Source organism: Balaenoptera musculus, chromosome 5, assembly GCF_009873245.2.
Source record: "Balaenoptera musculus isolate JJ_BM4_2016_0621 chromosome 5, mBalMus1.pri.v3, whole genome shotgun sequence".
Lineage (NCBI taxonomy): Eukaryota > Metazoa > Chordata > Mammalia > Artiodactyla > Balaenopteridae > Balaenoptera > Balaenoptera musculus.
Window position 1 is genome coordinate 52,122,712 of NC_045789.1, and position 14,959 is coordinate 52,137,670.

At 36.8% G+C, this 14,959-nt stretch overlaps 1 protein-coding gene across 5 annotated transcripts in view; it reads right to left on the bottom strand.

The window, feature by feature from the left end:
* Nucleotides 1-14,959, bottom strand: part of SLC4A4 (solute carrier family 4 member 4) — a 351,691-nt gene that overhangs the window by 180,999 nt on the left and 155,733 nt on the right. For 3 of the 5 annotated variants that reach the window (XM_036852386.1, XM_036852389.1, XM_036852390.1), the window contains exon 6: nucleotides 9,606-9,758. In XM_036852386.1, the coding sequence (XP_036708281.1) occupies nucleotides 9,606-9,758 (153 nt within the window). Of the gene's footprint in view, nucleotides 1-9,578; nucleotides 9,759-14,959 lie in introns of all 5 variants that reach the window. The other 2 variants (XM_036852387.1, XM_036852391.1) reach the window with 1 other exon arrangement.

A 14,959-nucleotide genomic window follows, 5' to 3' on the forward strand; every position in this document is an offset into this window, starting at 1 on the left:
ATCAGTGAGAACAGAGGGAGGTTAGGAATGCAAAGTAAACTCGAAAGAGCCTTCACATTCTTCAGCTGCTGAACAGTACAAAACCACCCAAACTCTATCACCAATACCACGGCTTGCTCCTAAAACGAGTACGAGAGGTCAGCAGCTGCTCCAAAACTCGGGTGCTGATGACTGGCTTTCCCCAACAGCTTCTCTCTCCTCTACTCCCACCACCCCCCCCCACCCCCACCAACATGTCAGTGTGTTATTTGTTGGGAACTAAAGCTGGGAACTCCTTTTTGCATATACAGCCTCCGCTGATGCTAAGCCGCGCCATCAAGTGGACAATGGAACGGAGCCTGGCACACACTGGCAAAGAACCTGGTTCCAAAGACAAGCATGAAAACGAAACTGCCCATAGAGACTTGGCACCTGTGTTTTAGTAAAGCTGATTGGAGCCATCTGGCTGCTTATCCTCATGAAAACTGGGAGGCTCACAGCATCCATTACTCATATTGGCAAATTCCAACATTTTGATTTGTTAGACCTCTGTGTACTTCTGTGCAGGAAGAGATACGAACTCTGTAACCTTTTCATGCTGCTTTTCTTCTCTTCACAAATTTACTCCAAAGATAAAATGTTGAAAAGTTGTTCTTAAACGTGAAGCCAAACTTTCTATGATTATAGCATGGTAATGATATATTGTGTAAGCCTTTTCCAAATAATGCTTTCACTGTACCTCTTCTACACTTAAGCTACAAAATAAATAGCTTTGCTACTATCTTACATATCCTCTTTTAAATCACTTTTGCCTGACTTCTGGCATAAACAAGGTAGAAACTGGTTTATATTATTGTGACTTGATGAGGAGACATAGCTCTAAAGATTTTCGGGTGATGGTTTCCAATATCTAGACTGTAGAAAAAGGTGTTGTGAGGAGGATTTTGGGTTGGGGGGGGTGGGAGTAATGATTCTTCTTTCCCTTGAGAATCAGCTTGTTCAAAACCATCAATCCTAAATCTGTTCAAGTAAGGGTGTCCCTACTTGAATCAGGCAAATAAACCAAAAAGAAAAAAACACCAAAAAACCCTATCAAAAAAACATTTTCTTAGAAATCCTATTACGAAGAAAACAAATTTTACTCGTGCTAAAATTTTAGGACTCTTTTCGGATTGCAATGTTGTATGTTCAAATAGTTATTCAGCACCTACTATGTATTCCACACCATTATTTAGCCAAGAAATTTAACTCAGGAGTTTAGCAATACTTCACCTGTAAACACATGACATGTTGCCTAGAAATCTCCATTTAGAAAGCCAATAAAGATATCCAACTGCCGTGTTTGGCAAGGATTCCTGCCTAGACACAGAATGACCTCAGAGCCCTTCAACAACACAGGGTTACACAAAGTAAGAGCCGTGGAATCACTGATGTGTGGGAAATAAATTATGGTTCAGGAAGCTCATTACCACTGCAGTTGAATATGAATATTGTTATCAAGTGCACTAGGTTCCCCCACTTCTCTATCTTGAGGCAAGTTATTTTACATTTCTGAGCTTCAGGTTTTTCATCTGCAGTTAGAGATAATGATATAGAAACATTAGAAACATCACAGGAAACAATGTCTGGTGTATAACAGGTGCTCAATTAATGGGAGGTGTTATTGTTGTTGCTACTACTACTATAACCATTGATGGAACGATATTTCCTTTGTTCAACATCCTGAAGGGTGCTGGAAAACATGAAAGACAGCAACCTTGGCTTAATTTAATGCAACTTTAATATCAAAATGTGATTTTTAAGATATCAGGTTCATAAACCTGAAAAAAATCTTTTTGTCCTTTGTATTTATACTGAAACAGGGTTCAAGTAAAATGAGGCATGCTTTCTCATTCTTGGAAGACTTTGATTTTCTTCCCCCTTTTTTCTTTTGGGAAGACACGGGAAAGAGTCCACAGTGCTCACATCTCATGTCTCTATTTTGCCTTCCCTCATCCCTCATGTTTTCCTGTCCTTCCCTCTCCTCTCCTCTCTATTTCTCTTTCATAGAGACCGGGGCAGGGAGTAGGATCTACACCTACCCTCCTATCTGCTCTCACAGCAAGCTGAGTCTGGGAAAAGCAAGACTTCACAAGGGTAGCTCTATCAAGGATCTCAAGCCTTGGAAGAAGATTTACTCGAGGCTGGCAGCAGAAAATCAGTTAAGGGCTCTTTTCCAGAGAAAGAAAGAAATGGAGAAGAGAATATTCATATGTGGTAAGATACGACAATGAGAATCATTCCATTCCTTTACTCCATCACAGACCCTGGTTATGTAAAACAGACTGGCAATTAGTAAAATTTTAAAATATGTTTATTTCATGGTAACGTCCTGCTATACATATATTATTTATTGATAGCTAAGAACTGTCATTGCTCAGACATACTAATCAAGCTTTATACTCTAAGTTAAAAATATTATAAAGCCCATGAGTGGCACCTCCTTATGTATTATTTGGATTCTGTAAAGTTGATAATGAAAGTGGTGTTGTTTTAAAAATAAAACTCTAAGAATGTTTTCATATATGGAGTGGTGGGGGAAAAAAATTAAAAGACACAGAAAATGAGAAAATACAAAGTAATGGTGGGGAATTGAAGCTCTGTCTTCAGTTTTAAATCTGAAAGGCACTAAATTTTCCCCTTAAAATATTTCTGAATAATAGCTGTTCCTTACAATGACATCTCACGTTATGATTATTAAATACTTCTCACAAAGGTATCTCATTTACTCCTGGTTATATACATAGAATAAGACATTAGTACCCTTATTTTACAGATATAGAAACTGAGGCTCAAGGAGATAATGTAAATTGCTCAAACTCATACTGCTACTAAGTATTACTCCCGGATTAGAATGAAGCCTTTGGAAAAGATGGTGCCATGTCTTCAAGGAGAAGATTGTAAAGTAGGCCTTCAATATCAAAAACTAAATACTCATTCGTGTTATATCTCTTAAGCCTGACTCTTCATTGCCATAAACAGCAGACTAGACTAGCAAATACTGCAAGGGCATGACCCTTGGAGAAAAAATGTGTTATTGTTTATTTAAAGATCTGAACATTAAAAATCTTGGAAGATCAGTCACCTGTCTGGGGAAAGGGAAAAAAAAAAATAAGAATGGTATCTGATAGATGATGTAGAAATACTACAGTTATTAAGGAATACTTTTATTCAGACATTTTTCTAGAAACTTTCCATGGATTGGTTCATTTAATCTAAGACTGAGAAGAGCTTGGTCATTCACTGAATTCTAGCCAGGACATTCATCTGTGCTGTGCAAATGAACGGAGAATTAGAGTTCTGAACAAAACAGATGGATGTGTGCTGCTGGTTTTTGGAAAGAGCTGGTTATATGCAGAAAGGCACCTGGGAAGATGACTCCTCTGAAGGTGATGTGAGCCTGTCAGCTGACCTATCTCAGAACTGGAGAAGCACAGTGACCTGCTTCTGGAACAGAATCTTTGAGGGAAGTTAGGGAAATGTCTGCCTTACCCACTGATTCAGGGAGCAGGTCTGAATTCAAGGGTATGGGGGGAAAGGGATACTGCAAAGTAGAATAACCAGCCAGAAACAATTGGGGTAAGCTGGAATCCAAAACCCAGACAAAAGCTAAGAATGTCTAAAGTGACTGAGAAAGCTGCCAAACCTGGCGATGGTCCCAGCCAGATCCACCACATGCCAATATCCAGGCAGCTTGATGGAATACCCAAACCAAATAGCTGGAATATGCCTAACCTCCGATCGGGTGCAAAGCTGCAAGAGCCTAGCTAATCCTACTTACATTTCAGTGGGACCTAGAATTACTACTAACAGAAAAAAAATGATTTCTTTTCATTGTTTGTTCTATGTTGCTAACCACTATCTGTGTTATTATAGGTAACAGCAATAGACTACACTTTTTAAAATACCTAAAGGTGTTGTGTGCTAATGTCAGAAACAGCCGTGTGGGAAAGAGTTAGGAAGCAGCATCCTGCCTGGCAGATAACACTGAAAAGAGGAATCCGGGGAGAAAGTAAAGGGTGGGCAATAAATGGTGGGAGCAAGTGGATTGCATTTCTCATACCTGATAGACAAACAGAAAGTGGTGAATTCAGATTGAATTTGGAGGTTCAATCAGGAGCAGGCCCTGGGTCCCCATAACTACAAAAGAGGCCAAAGTGCACCAGGAGAAAGCCTGGAGGAAGCAGCATGAGTTCTAGGAGCCAGCTGCCCTGGCTTGGAGCTGCCACCTTTTCCAAATCCTCATCTACCTGCTGCAGCGGCTTTAAGTCTTCGATTCTCAGTGTGGTTTAGGGTTTCCCTGATAGCCAGCAAAGAGGAAAATCAATGATGGGGACAGACTATTCTGTAAGAGGGCTGTGATGAGAAAGGGCTTCTTCCTCTCCATTGCTAATGAAATGGTATTGGTATCACTTATCAAAGGGCAGAGAAAATAAATCAGCACTATGCCCATGAGATTCTTCCAAAATAGTAAGTTACAGAGCAAATATCATTCCAGAAAATACTCTTACTCAATATGAGATTTTTCTTCCTTAATTGTGCCTAAACTTATTACATATAATTTAGTATTATTTGTTGAGTGATTACTATGTACAGTTACCATTCTAAACATTTTACATTTATTATCTCATTTAAGTTTCATTATCTCTGTTTTACAAACATAGAAACTGGGTACTAAATTACCTTTCCAGTTTTTTGCTCAAAAAGCTAATGAATATTGGGATCATAAAATTGGATTGGGCAAAATGAAATTCATAGTCTAGATGCAGTTGGAAAACCAAAGTCACTTCTCAGTAAAGGGCATCTGTACTCCCAGACCATGGAAGGAAAGGATTTTTATGATAGTCTAGGGGGAGAAAATGAAGCCAGGAAAAGACCAGGGACAAATTCATAATGGCTTTGCCCAAATTTCCATAAAGGGAGTGAAAGCCGAATACTCGAATTAAGGTTCTTGGTCCTTAAATTGGGTATTACTCATCTTTTGTTAAGATTAGACAATACATATCAAAAGTATCCATTTAAATGGTAAATGATACTTTTAAAAATCAGATAATCCTATAAAACATGACTTTTTAAAACAGAGTTATCAGGTAACCTTGTCAATTTATTGACTGAATACCGATTAGGTATAAACTTTACTTTCACTTTCTAATAAAACATAAACTAAATACATCTTATTTGATTTTTAAATACTACCAAGGAATGTTCCTAGGCTTCAGTGTTATTCTTTCATAGTGAACTAAAATAATACGGAACTATTATCTGAGTATCTCTGACCAAATTACTAAGTAGAACCATATGAAATTGCCGATAGTCAACTTTATTTTACCCACAAAAATGGCAATTTCATATGGTTCAACCTAAAATAACAGTGCGAAAGAAAGAGAATAAGTAAATGAAAGTCTAACACCAGAGGAAATGAAAACTTCATTAATTTCTTCATGCAACACTAACTCCATAGAAATGCCTCAATTAATATATTGAGAAAATATAGCACTTGCCTAAAATTTAGTACCTGGCAGACATGCCCACCAGAATTCACAGATGTCTTGGATAAGTGGCAATTTCACAGTAATTAACATCTCGGAAGCTAGCCTGATTCTTCCCTGATTTATTAAAAATAACAATGTTTTTCATTTCTTTTCAAAATCATTAAATCATCTGGAATCCAAAGCCACATCAAGACCCGAAAAATTAGAGTTAACCTTTGGCCATGGCTAGACAGTGGTGGGCTGTACTGCGTGGGCTGGTAAATGTTTGAAAACCAGCTCTCTGGTGGAAAAATGTGTGTGTGTGTGTTTGTGTATGTGTAGTAAATTTTACTGCTATAAAAGATGTGCAGCACACGTACAAATAATAAATACACAATGCTCTACTGTAAACTGCCTACAGCCAGTTGATTCTCACAGAAAGCTTTTGTTGATTTTTACCAAACTCTTCTATCAGTAGCCAACTTATGGTTTCAGCTGGCAAACAAGCATAGGTCCAACATCCATTGGACATCCATTGAACATCCATTATCATATATGTTAATGAGTAAGACAAAAGTGAAACAATGAAGATATATGTAAGTATGAGTGTATTGACTTCACTCAATCATCAATGATATGGGTGACTCCTTCGCTAAATTGGATAATATCTTCTGAATACTGAAAGAATATTTCCTCAATTCTTTGTGTTATTCACATTTTAACAGCTGTTATGGACTGAATGTTTGTATTCTCCCAAAATTCATATATTGAAATCCTAACTCCCAATGTAATGGTATTAGGATGTGGGGCTTTGGGTGCAGAGTCTTCATGAATGGAATTAGCACCCTTATAAGAAGAAACAGGAGAAAGATGATCAAGCTCTCTCTACCACGTGGAGATGGAATGAGAAGGTGACCATCTACAAACCAAGAAGAGGACCCTCACCAAGAACCACATTTGCTGCATCTTGATCTTGGACTTCCCAGCCTCTAGAACTATGAGAAATAAATGCTTGTGTTTAAGCATTTATACCAGTCTATGGTAACATGCTATAGGAGCCCAAGCTAAGATAATGGCTATAGACACTACCTACTTTTTTTTTTTTTTTTGACACTACCTACTTTTAAGTTTAATCTGCATTATTAGCATTTTCTCTATCCCTTTTTTAAGTCTAGAAACAATTGACAAAACAATATATCAAGTCCTGATTTGTAGCGTTTGCTGATTTCTGTGGTGTAATACTACCATCGTGACTGAGTCCAAGCTTCCAATATGAAGTCCCTGAATACAGAGTTGGGAAGAAGTGTTCTACTTCCCACTATTTTGTAGCAGAACACTATTTTGTAGCATTTTGACTACACAGACACAATAGATGTAAATAACCTGAAGAGCATAGCCTATAGTAAAATGCAGTAAAATAAGTAGGAGATAATGAATTTTGAGTATTTATTACCATTGTTTTTAATAATATTATCTAATTGTATATGTTTATGTAATTTAATTTTTAATAGTAGCTGTGTTTTACAACCAGCCCTCAAAATTCCCGATAGCAATTGGCTCTTGTGAGTATGTAAGGGGTAGCACACTACTGGGGAATGAAAAAATTTCCAATTCTACAGTATGTCCATAGATTTCAGCTATTAGTTGCATTGTTGCTATCATAACTAAGGCTGGCATCATCCTGAGTCCATTTTCTAAGGCTGTGATAGAAAACCAAGGTGACTTCAGTTTATCTAGGTTTTTACATGGCGATATTAGAATCTAGCTTCAACTACAATAGATACATGATTCTGATTGCTTAAAGTAGTAGCAAAAGTTCTATAATTTTTTATTTTAGAATTTTATTTTAAGAACATTTCTAACTGTATAAACTTTCAAGTTAAGAAAAAGTGCCTCTAGAAAACCAAAAATTTCCCATCTGATACTTTATAATAATGTACCTTGGAGGCACATGAAACTCATTACTATAGAATCTCTCAAAGCCAAATCTTGCCTCTGGATATTTAAAAGGAGTTAGGTAACACGAATGCCAATAACATCTTTTAAAAGGCCTAAATCATATTCCATGCTGTAGGGTGTAAGCTGATCAGCTGAAGAGTCAGAAAGAAAAAGAACTGCCTGCCCTTCCAACTTGCTTTCTGCCCAGCATCTATGGCATTTCACATGTGAGAAGGTGAGTGACAAATGCAATTTCAACTTTCCTCTGAAGTACGAAGATCTACTGATAGGATAAATAAAAGATTGAATGACCGAGCAATATCAACTCATTAGTTGTATTCCATGTCCAAATGCTTTCCCCTAAAGCACAAGATTCTGGCCTCCAAGACCCATCCGTTCCTAATTTCTCCTCTGCCTATACTTCCGTGAAAATGAAGCTCACCCTCACACCACACTGGTAGAAGGCACCCTCGCTCTACAATATTCATTCCTCTTCTCATTGCAAATACAGCAACATTTGAAAACAATGCACTTTCTTGCTTCTTTATACTACCACCAACTTCGTGATAAAAAAAGTAAGTCTCCAAATCATAAAGTTTCATTTTATGTGAGAAAGAGGATAATAAAGATATAAAAAAAAGACTTGTACTTTAAATGCCATAATTTTTAAAATGTGAGTTGTTTTTAAAATTATTTGTGACATCAGTTTTAACAAACTGTTTATCACATAACATTTCCAGCCATTAAACTCTTCAAAATGCTATTTAAAAAAATAAATAAAACAAGAGATACACAAAAATCAAAACATTTCCAGTCAGCCTCAATATTCTAGGTAATGGTAGAACCATCAAATTGTCACAGGAATGTTCTAGATTAGATTCTTCCTTTCGTGAATGTTTTTTATAAAGAACATTTTCATTTTAATTATTTATTTATAACCTGTTGTGCTTCAAAAAAAAACTTATAGCAGCAATTAAATCAATATAAAAGTCACTCAATAAAACTGAACTTTTCATTTGGTTCTGCTTAATGACTAAACACTCATTAAAAAAACGACATGGAAAAAAAAAAAAAAACCGACATGGGATGGTTCCAAAGTGTAGCAAAGTTTGCTAACAGTAAGCTCTCTGCCAGCCCACCGTTAATTTTAATATTAAGTCAGAAAACCCGATTTCCAGAAATGGAGTGGCTGAGTTAGAATTCAGTTTATACACTTCACTTAGTCCACCTTTTGCGTGACAACATGTTTTATGTTATTCTGAAAGTGCAGCTGAGAACAATGAATTAGAAGCTCCCTTATCTACTCATTTCTCTTAATACTAAAATGACTGGGGGTGGGATGGGAGAGACCTAGTTTTACCAGCCCAATGCTTAGCAACTCTTTCCCCACACCTTCATTTTCTATACCTCATGGAAATTAACTTCTCCCTTATACTGCACCAGATCATGAAATTTATTCAAAACGAAGACAATGATACAGAGGATAGACACTTTGCAAGAAACTCTGGTAAATGCAAGAGAGTATAAATAAAACACAGTGCCTTTCCTATTGCTATATAATGGGATTAATATCCTACCTTGAATAATGATTCTCACATCTAACTATCAGTATCATATAACAAAAGAGTAGATTGGTCTTTTAAGCAGTAAAAGTAATATTGAACCTTACTTTTATGAATGATCATTTATAGGCTGGACACCAACTCATGTACCAAGCAAACACTTCATGATGCGAGATGTCAGAGTATCGTATCTTAGTCTATCCTCCTAATTCTGACAAACCACCATGTCAAAAGCACATTCCTTGATGTACTCAATAATCTGCAAGTTTGCTGATTCATTGGAAACATTCAGTTGTTTTATCATAGCGCTATTACCAAACCCTCTCAGTCAATCAGAATAGATGTGTGTGGAACAAGCAAGGCATCTTGGCATCTGTAGCCTACAGTAACTGCTGACATCTTTCCAACAGGACTGCAAACCTGCCCAATTGGATAAAAAGTGTCATTATGAAATGGCTGTGGCATATGAACTTGAGAAAAGAAGAAATAAGAAGAGGGATTTAAAAAAGAAAATAAAGGTGACAAGAGGTGGAATAAAGGTGAGTGAGGCAGGTAAGAGAGAGCAGCTGCCGGGCGGCCCCTGCATTACCATTATCAGGGTTGGTAAACATCCTACTTGCACTGGAGACTGTCTTCCCAATGTCAGCCAGGGATCGAAGGTTGGATTTCTTGGTTTGATGCCGGTGCTTCCGGAGCAAAGTATAGGTCACCTTATCCTTAAGGTCAGGTTTCAATAGGCCTGTCTCAATCTGATGGTCAACAATCATCTCTGATACAAAAACAAAGCAAAACAAAAGCAAAAAACGAAACTCAGTCACAAGACCACAAAGTTCATGTTTTACTGTAATTTTATGGATGTCATCCTCAAATTTAATATCAATATATTTATCTTCAAAATTTCTAACTTTCCACTGTCTGTGAAGGTAAAGATACAGGGTACAGTGCTATTGGCATTAAAGAGAGAGTTATAAATATTCTGGTATTAATTACATGTTTAGAGAGGAAGAACTGTCTTGTAAATTTTTTTCAATCCCAGTTAGTAGTGAATTCACATTAATCACATTCTTCTCTTAGTAACACAATAAGTAATTATATTTTCCAACTGTTTTGTTTAAAAGTAAGATTAGAAAATTTCATGTACTCTATCATAGCAACTGTGCCAGAAATATAAATGATATGAAAAAATCTTGAAGAGAATATGCAAAATTTAACATCACGACATTACTGATTTTTAAATCTGTTTTCCCAAATTCTTCTGTAATGTTATATTTTCTTTATAATAGGACAAAGTAAAGAAAAATAATACCATATCAGGTTATTTGAACACTAATTAATCCAATGAAAGAAAGATTAAAGTATAAAATTATGCCTCAGTCTTTTCTAAGAAGGGAGGTTTATTCTTCTTGTTTGGATCCAACTAAAGCCTTTCCAATATATTCTATTAGTCATTTTAAAGTATAACCTGATCAGAATTTTCTAGAAATTTTAATATATTAGTCTTACTAAAAAAGAAAAATCACTAAAATTTCTATTAGCTCTAAGTCACTTTCTTACACTATTTACAAAAATAAACTCAAAATAGGTTAAAGATGTAAATGAAAGACCTGAAACCATAAAACTCATGGAAAAAACATAGGCAGTACACTCTTTGACATCAGTCTTAGCAGTATTTTTTTAGCTCTGTCTCCTCAGGCAAAGGCAACAAAAGCAAAAATAAACAAGTGGAACTACATCAAACTAAAAAGCTTTTGCACACCAAAGGAAACAATCAACAAAACAAAAAGACAACCTATTGAATGGGAAAAGATATTTGAAAATGATACATCCAATAAGGGGTTAACATCTAAAATACATAAAGAACTCACACATCTCAATATCAAAAAAACAAACAATCCAATTTTTAAGTGGGCAGAGGATCTGAATAGACATTTTCCAAAGAAGACATACTGATGGCCAACAGACACACGAAAAGATGTTCAACATTACTAATCATTGGGAAAATGCAAATCAAAACCACAATGAGATATCACTTCACACCTGTCAGAATGGCTGTTATCAAAAAGACAACAAATATCAAGTGTTGGTGAGGATGTGGAGAAAAGGGAAACCTCCTACACTGTGGGGAATGTCAATTGGTACAGCCACTGTGGAAAACAGTACCAGAGCTTCCTGAAAAGATTAAAAATAGAACCACCACACAATCCAGCAATTCCATTTCTCAGTGTTTAGCCAAAGAAAACAAAAACACTAATTTGAAAAGATAATATGCACCCCTATATTCATTGCAGCATTATTTACAATAGCCAAGATATGGAAGCAACCTAAGTTCCTACTGATAGATGAATGGATAAAGAAGATGTGATATATACATATATGTGTGTGTGTGTGTGTGTGTGTGTGTGTGTGTGTGTAAAATGGAGTATTACTCAGCCATAAAAAAGAATAAAATATTGCCTTTTGTAACAACATGGATGGATCTAGGGGGTATTACACTAAGTGAAATAAGTCAGAGAGAGAAAGACAAATACCAAATGATTTCACTTATATGTGGAATCTACAAAACAAAATGAAGAAACAAACAAAACTGAAACAGACCCAAAGATACAGAGAACAAACTAGTGGTTGCCAGAGGGGAGGAGGTGAGGGGGGTGGGTGAAATGGGTGAAGGGGATTCAGGGGTATAAACTTCCAGTTATAAAACAAATAAGTCATGGGATGTAATGCACAGCATAGGGAATATCATCAATAATATTGTAATAACTTTGTATGGTGACATAATTACTAGACGTCGTGGTGATCAATTCATAATGTATAATAATGCCAATTCACTATGTTGTACACCTGAAACCAATATAAGATTGTATATGTCAACTATACTTCAATAAAAAATAATAAAATAAAATAGTCTTAGAAAAATCTTTCCCAAAAAATTTCTCTGAGCTCTTTTTTTCAGAATGGTTCTAAGTAGAAAGGATGATTGTGCTTTACAGAAATTGCTCCATGGGCGGGTGTGCTGAAGGATATGTTTTACTCTAACAGAAAACAAGGAGTCCTCTTTCTCACAAATCAGCATGTCAGCAGTATGACATAAGAGTCTCCTCTAATGTCACATCACAGGTTGACATATCCACTGTCCAGAATGGAGCACAGGACAAAATATCACAGAATCTGTGCAAGATGCAATGGCACGGGACTTCCCTGGTGGCGCAGCGGTTAAGAATCCGCCTGTCAATGCAGGGGACACGGGTTCCAGCCCTGGTCCGGGAAGATCCCACATGCCGCGGAGCAACTAAGCCCGTGCGCCACAACTACTGAGCCCGTGTGCTGCAACTAGAGAAAGCCTGGGTGCAGCAATGAAGACCCAACGCAGCCAAAACTAACTAACTAACTAAATAATAATAATAATAAAAAAGATGCAATGGCAGGACAACACCTCACCGTCTGCAGATAGAGCTTTGTCCCTGGCAGAGAGCTAGAACAAGAGCTCCCAGGCCCACCCGTTCAGGCGCGGGGCTGCATCAACACACGTCAGTATTCTCCTCTTGCGCCAACTCCTCCACATACAAAAGTGGAGAAGAGAACAAAAGCTCTTCTTCTGCAGAAGAAGTCTGAAAGAAAATTGCTGGATACTGATAGGATAACAGCACCTCCCAAACATTCCCATCTCTTCGCAAAGTGAAGTTACAGATGTTCAAGGGGCTTTGCTTGGGCATGACTGCACCTCTCATTAGTCCATCTTTTTTTTTTTTTTTTTTTTTTTAGTCCATCTTTTTAACAAGCAGTCATGGAACTGGTCTCACAGCCAGAAGCTGACAATTCACACAGTGTACAATCAACTACCTGGGAGCCAAGTAGAGGCTGAATCCAGGATTTTCCATCACATGCCTTACACAGATGCTATAAATGTCACATAACACTGGACCACTTGGTAGAGAGCCTGGGCAAAGCAGGAAGAGTTTCTCCCATAGGAATGTTTTGGTTTGAGAATGGCCTTTAGCTCTGAGTATTTTTAACTACACAAACCTTACTCAGTAAAACTCTCAGAACGGATCCTGTAATTATACTTAACCCTCTGTTCTATGGTAAAATAATTAAGTGCTACTGAATACAACCCATCTATTTTCCCTTTAAATCTTAATCAAAGTGGAAAGTCCATTTTACAGAAGAACCATAAAAATAAATAGCCCTGGCATATCTGCGGCAAGTGTTATCAAACTCCTACTCTAATTCCAGGGTTGTGGATTAAAGTGTTTCTTATCTACCCTTCCTGGCAGGGCCTCCCTCTATTCTTGACCTCCCCTGTAATCTCAAACCAGTGCATATATATGCACAGCTGGCCCTCTGTTACTAATGTCTGGAAATCACCAATTAGAACAGGTTACAACATCTGTGTGGCTTATGCCCTTCATTAGGTTTCCACAAAAATGGCCCACAGGGACCTCTTTAAGCATAAACTACAAAACCTTTCAAGGAAAGTGGAGGCAGTAACATTTCATAGCTACACTAAAATTAAGCCTTCAGTGTTCAAAATCCCACAGACGTTACCAATTCAGAGAGAAAGTGCCAGCTCAAGATGATCGCAGAGCTGAAAGGAAGCTCAGGAAGCATCAGGTTCAAACTCTTGCTATACAGATGAGAAAAGAGCGCGAGAGGGGAGATGCTCACAGATACAGCCTAATTAAAGGCAACCCCCCCCCAATTAAACCAGGTTTTCTGATTCACAGTTTAGATATTTTTCCGTATCACATGATATTTTTCTTTAAGAAGGAAACTCTAGACCAAAAAAAAAAAAAAAAAAACTTGAAGAGAAGATGGTCATGCAATCCCCCAAAAAAGGTCAAAGGTAACATTCTTTTTTTTTTTTAACATTTTATTGGAGTGTAATTGCTTTACAATGGTGTGTTAGTTTCTGCTGTATAACAAAGTGAATCAGCTATACATATACATATATCCCCATATCCCCTCCCTCTTGTGTCTCCCTCCCACCCTCCCTATCCCACCCCTCTAGGTGGTCACAGAGCACCGAGTTGATCTCCCTGTGCTATGCGGCTGCCTCCCACTTGCTATCTATTTTACGTTTGGTAGTGTATATAAGTCCATTCTTAAAAGAAACACAAAAGGCCCAAGAAATATTCAACTTCAAGACTAACAGACAATTTAAACTAATTTATACAAATTTCACCAATTTTATGTTAATCTACCAAAGTGGCAAAATTTAGAAGACCAGTCTCCAGTGACTTGAATGTTGTATGCAATAGACAAGGCCATATACTGATGATGACAGTAACAAACAAGACAACCTTTCTTGAAGGCCACTTGGTCAATAAAAAACAAAGCCCTTTAAAATGTTCAAAGCTTTGAATATTTCACCATAAGAAACCTATCATCAGGAAATAAGCAATTTCACAAAAGTATAACAAAAATGTTCATTTCTTTTCTTTACGATAAAAACTTGAAGGCAACTTAAATGCCCAACTATAGATTATTAACTATTTTGCAGCCGTTAAAATGATGTTTATACTTATATTTAATAACATGGAAATATTCATATTATGTTTTTAAGTTAGAAAGGGCAGATTAGAGGGTTATAGTATGATCCCAGTTTGTAAAATAAATTTCATGTGTGTAAACAGAGATACACCGAAAAACTGCTGGGAGGATAGCTCTGAAAGATGAGATTAGTGGTATTTTGACTTTTGCATGTTATATTTTTCTGCATTACTAGAAATGAACATGTTTTAGTTTTGTGATTAACAAATAAATATATTACCATTTTGAAAATATAAAAGGTGTTAAAAGCAAGAAACAACCTGACTAATATATCTGCCAACATGCACAGCCCAGGAATGCCTTTAAATATAAAAATGAGAGCTCCAAAAATAGAGCTACATTTTCCTAATCCATTTCCCATCATAATAAAATACCTGAAATGGCTTATAATTGTTTTTTAACTAAGGAGGGGAGAGAAAT